The 5808-nt window shown below is 36.2% G+C and overlaps 1 protein-coding gene and 1 pseudogene across 1 annotated transcript in view; both read right to left on the bottom strand.

Moving 5' to 3' along the window:
- Positions 1–296: 296 nt before the first annotated feature.
- On the bottom strand, positions 297–1484 carry LOC149206892 (uncharacterized; annotated as a pseudogene).
- Positions 1485–1515: 31 nt separating this feature from the next.
- Positions 1516–5808, bottom strand: part of LOC149206891 (KH domain-containing protein At4g18375-like) — a 24049-nt gene continuing 19756 nt past the window's right edge. Inside the window, exon 4 of the mRNA XM_089397824.1 lies at positions 1516–1635. Coding sequence (XP_089253950.1) covers positions 1516–1635 — 120 coding nt within the window. The remainder of the gene's footprint in view (positions 1636–5808) is intronic.

Raw genomic sequence — 5808 nt, 5'->3', positions numbered from 1 at the left:
CATTGTTGCTGCTCGTTTTACATCTTGGGCATCTTTTTCTTTGTCAATTAAATCTTGGAACTCCATGCTTAACCTGTCGTCATTTGTTAGAGTCACGAATTCTAACAAAATAACTTTACCTAAATTGAGTTAGCTAGGCTCAATAAGGCACAATAATTTTATCCATGATTCCAAGACATAAAAATAACTTTCATATTAACCAAACATCATATTTCTCTATCTCTGTCCAACATGACTTTTGACATGATGCCTGCGCTATTTAAAAAAAAACAATAACATGACAACCGGCTCTCCATTCAGTTGAACTCCAGAAAACTCCAGATCTGCTGCCAGAGATCGCCGATCTGCACTGATTTCGCCTTAAAATTAAGCGTAAACACTCCTAAAACCCTCATACGTTCATAATTAAGCGTGAAACCCCTTAAAACCCTGAAATGTTAAGGGAAAAACCATGGATTGAAGCCAAACATGGATGCGCAGGCCAAGGGTTTGCAACCTATAGGGAGCCCAGATGCAGAGAATTTTGTCCTGCCTTCCACAAAGTAATTAAAAAAAAAACTCCAAGTATGATTACAGTGCACGGATAAAAAAAAATGTACAGTGCACAGATAAAAAAAATAACATTTGCCTTCTTAAGCTCATTCGTATCACCTACATTGAAGGCAATAGAATTAGAATTCAAATTCTACGGGGAAAATCCCAATAACTTCTCTAATAACTCAACTCCATCGAGACTGCCCGGCGAGTTGCTCCGTCTTTCGTCCCTAAAGGAGATCAAAAAACTGGCTTGGAATCACATCTGAACTCATTAAATTGAAGATCACCAAACACTCTCTGCAATATTACGGATTTGGCCAGACCCAGTCCAAAAACAGCAAATACCTCTCCATGTCGGCCCTCAAAGCTCCATCATAATGGCTCAGATGTTCGCCACTGCCCTCTTGCTGAAAGCGGCCATCCTCAGAACGGCCAACAACATGTGCATCTGTATTTGTGAGGTAGTTCTCCCTTTTATAAGACTTGCACACATGGCCCTTGTATTCTTGAAGAAGCTCCCCAATTGACCTGTCAACAAGGCGAAGATTCGAATCCAAGCAACTAGCTAGAATACATTTATTGTCATTTGAAAGTGAGATATAGTTAACTGATTGTCCCAGGTCATCAACGATCTCTCATCCAATACGAATATCGAAAGTGCAAATGGTTCCATCCACACATCCTGCTAAAATCTCAATTTTTGTTAAACAAACTGATATCACACTATCTGCAAATATGTCAATTACCTGAATTGGTTTTGTGCTATCTGACCTGCACTCCCATGCTCTAACTGTATGATCATATCTAGCTGATATGATTGCTGCACCATACTCGTTGAATTTTACGGAATTCACCTCATTATCATGTCCACGAAATTTTCAAATCACGCGACCAGTTGAGACATCCCAATAAAAAATATTTCTCTCTTCCAACACGAAAGCGGCCATCACAGACTCACCATCACTTGATCACCCTCGATCATCCACAGAACCGTGGAAGAGCCACAGACTGGCCAAGCTGAGTGTAGAGACGCTCCTCTGCTTCTCCAACCGTTAGAACCTCCAATGCTTTATTGCATGGCACCATAGCTCCACAAGTCTGTGTTAATGGACAAACAAAAACTATAAATATACTCTTTTATTTTCCTTAGCCCAGGAGGGGGCTAGGTCCTCACAACTCTGATACCATGTTAAAATTCCATAAAAGAATATTTATCATCTTAATCAAATATGAGATTACATATATACATGAAGTGTCGTCTCAAGATAGGGAAACTATCTTGGAGACACAATCTGTTGGTTGAGAGAATATCTCAACCACACACTAAACTAGGGAAACCACTCCTACAGAATAGGAACAAACTCTTTACGTAGAAAGTCACACTAGAGACAAGTAGGCATTAATATTTCAATAGATGTTTTTCTCAATATTCAAAATTAGTTAAATAGAGTACATAGGAGACATCAACATTAAATGACTGAATTGAAACTCAATTGAATTGGACTTTGATATTTGGATGAATAGTTATGACACTTAGCATGTGGTTGGAATTAGATTCTCTAACAATCCCCCTTAATTACAACCATAAAAATTTAAGCTAAGATGCAAGTTGGTTGAAGTCTAAGCTACACTTACAACTTGAATGTGAAAAAAAAAAATTACATAGCCAGATTTCCTCTTCTTTTTCTTTTCTTCCATATCCTATATCCTCTAACTTGCTTCAACTTTATATTTTCACATAAGGTTTCAAACTTTAGCTTCTCAGTGAAACTCTTCCATTGTTCCTGGTTGTGCACGAATATCATCTATCCTTTCAAAAATATGTTTGGATGTGGACGATTGCCACATGTCATCTGTTGTAGTGTGTTTTCATCATAAATCCTTTGCAACATAAGAAGAGAATAAAATTTTATTTCTTCAAAACTCTAATACCTGAAAATATCGTTAATGTTTTCATCATCCATATTGTCTTCAACATTCATTTCTACAAATTCTATGTAGACTTTATCAAGGCATGGTGTTGCAAGCCATGCTTCAATGAACTTTAAGTCTTCTTCATAATTGTCTTGTTTACCTACACACTCGAAATGAATGTTAGGATTAAAAATATTTGCGTAACCATATTGGTTTTTTTTCTTTCTGCTCTGCAATTAGGATTTTCTCTCGTTGTCCTTCCTTCTCTTCCTTTGTTCATTCAGATGCTTCAAAGAGGTTTTCTTCTACTTAGTTTGCAGACTCAAGTGGGATTCTCTCACCAAATAGCATGATGCCAATATCATGTTTTTTGTTGCATAATGTACAACCATTCATCATTCGGAAACAAGTCTTCTTCAAACTTAACGTTAAGAAATTGAGTTGTTGGATTCAGCATAGCATTGGCTACTTCAATGGCAGCTTCATTGTCATCAACAAGCTCCATTACTAGATTCACTAAATCTCTGTCTACTTGTGATAGTGCACAGTGGGGTTCACGAGCATCTACGTGCTCCTTTTCTTCTGCTTCTGCAAATTCTTTACAATCATCATCCACTTGTATCTGAGCATAGTGGGTTCACCAAACTCTTCATTTTCAACCTGATTACTCCCCCTTTCACTAAAATTTCTCTCAAGGGTGTCTCAAGCTTCTTTGGCTGACTTTCCATATGCAATGAGAGGTAAAATGTTGTCATCTGCAGATTCTTTTATGCATTTCAATGTGAAAGTGTTCCTTTGCCTTTTGGTTTCTAAATCTTTGAAAAAGGTCTCGAACATTTCCTATTGTCTCTTTGACCTTCTTAGCCTCTTTGGTTTTCCCATTCGTTGAACGCTGATAGAATGCGACTCAACAAGCAAGCCGGCTTACAGACTTAGTGCCCTTTTTGCAATAAAAACACCTTTGTAGTAGATTCTTTACTCTTAGCTTCTGCAAATAAATAGTTCTACGAATTCTCTAGAAAGAAATATCTCTTACAAAAACTATCATAGGCCTTTTTTTAAAATTAAAATACCCACAACCAATTTGAACAATACACTTTCAAAAATATCAGAGTGTTTTTTAAAAGAACCTTCGAATATAAACAATGACCCTTTCTTAAATAAATTTTTCAAAATCAAATAAACCACTTTGAAAACTCCCATAAGCTCCTTTCATTTATTTTTTAAATAGCACAACTCCCTTTTTTTTAAATCCTTAAAATCCCCTTTTTGATTCGGAACTAATTTTCAAAATAAAACAAGTAACCATTGTCCTTTGGAAAAGAAATCGATGAAGCTCTGCCTTAAATTGTACGAGACCTTTAAAAAGATTTTAAGTAAAACTTTAAATGAAAGCTTTTCCCTTTTAGAAGCTTTAGATAAAAAAACTCGATTTGACCCATGTGGATGAAAAACGAGGCCTTTTAAAAATTTTCAAAAACACACAGTGAGCCTTTGGTGCTTTGCAGTCCCGATTGAATTTCATGCGCCGCGTTTGACCATTTTGTGCCTCGGGCTCCTGTTGAATGCGTGCCACCACTATTTTTATAATGTCACAACTACACTCTTATAAAAGTGCTTCCTTTATTTGTTAAAAATTTTGCTCCGTGTTGGTGTTCTGGCTGTCGTGCCTCTCGACATAGGTTGTGTGCGCAGTCTTTCACACCGTTTACTTACGGAATGCGACCGTAACCAAAATTTGACAATTTCGTAAGTTTTTCATCTTTTGTCGCACTTTCTTTTCTTCAAAAGTTCTAAGGTCCTCGAGTGCCTCACGACCCTTGCTATTTCTTTGTGAATGCAAAAAAATTGAAATGTTGCTTTCACTGGAGTCTTATATAACTTGGTGCTCTCATACCATGTTAAGAAATGAATAAATATGGAGCAAAGTTCTTCTCAATATTCAAAATTAGTGAAATAGATTATATAGGAGACATCAACATTAAATAACAGAACTAAAACTCAACTGAATTGGAATAAAATTCTAACTCACTACGACATTTGGATGAATACTTATGACACCTAAGAGATGGTTCGAATTAGATTTTCCAACATAGTGTTCACGTGTTCACAGGGACGTGACATACAATCAAGAGTAGGGCCATCAGGGTAACACACATATGCATTGCCACCTATAGGAAACTACCACTTGCTTTCGAGATGTCATGCCAAGCACAATCAAGGAAGAGCTAACGAGTGCTAAGGAAGAAGGCACCTCTCACGGACTCCATCTCTCAATCACAAAGGTTCTTACAGAGCAAGAAATTTGGGTACCAAACACGGGGCATAATAGCAGATGATTTAATCAGTATATGCACATGATTGATCTATATTCGCACATGAAGTTTCTCTTGGGAAGAACCGTATTGGAGAGACATGAGCATCAAGTTGATATCCTCCAAATGACTTGGACCAACCGATGAAATGAATTGAACAACATCTTCACATCCCTCCATCAGCAGGAGGCACTATTGGAGACAACTAAATTGCGTTCAGGTTGTCATGACAAACTTTTATCCTTCTGCGTAGTTAATGTTATGATTTTGCTATACATTGCTTCTTCCCCTACTATTTTTTTTTTTTTATAGTTGGTTAGCCAAACTACTCAATCTTTGTATGATAAATTTTGATTATCTTAGCACTTAGTTATCTCTTACCTCTTTAGATTAATTTTTTAGCTTCGGTCCAATCTCCCCAATGAGAGACTCTCCTAGAATTTCTCAATATTATCTTGTAACCTACAATTAAACCTTTATATATGTATATAAACAAAAATAAAAAAATCTTCTTCGATAAGTATGAGTGAGAATAACCTCATTTACATCTTTGATTCCAGTGTTAGATTCTCTACAATTGACAACAAGTGTTGCACAAAAGTTGGGTTGTCATAAAGAGCGTCATGCACTTTGAGGTAAATTGTACCATTCATTCTAGGTTTCCTTCCACCAAATCAGACAATATCAAGCCTACTTAATATCAAACTAAAATATGAACAAGAGATTCCATGGAGTCTATAATTCAATGTCTATATTGCGAAAGTTTATACTAGAATTATTAGTATGCGATTTGTGACAATCCTATTTTCCAGTATATCATCACCGAGTAAGTAGATGAAACATGACTATATCTTAATGACAATAAACTTTAGCTTTTACTTGCATTCATTCTCTCCAAGATGTATGGAAATCGTTTGCATGTTCTCTACATCAGTTTTAGCATGAAGTTCTCACCACCACATAAATTGGTTTTAATACAATTTTAAAAATTTTTTTGGGTGAATTGTTTTTAAATTGAGACAAAAAAAAACTTGTAATTGTT

Source organism: Pinus tabuliformis, chromosome 1_2 (assembly GCF_031772625.1).
Source record: "Pinus tabuliformis cultivar Carrire ecotype Pingquan chromosome 1_2, CPIR1, whole genome shotgun sequence".
NCBI lineage: Eukaryota > Viridiplantae > Streptophyta > Pinopsida > Pinales > Pinaceae > Pinus > Pinus tabuliformis.
Note: the sequence above shows the minus strand (reverse complement) of the source record. Positions and strands in the feature narration are given on the sequence as shown.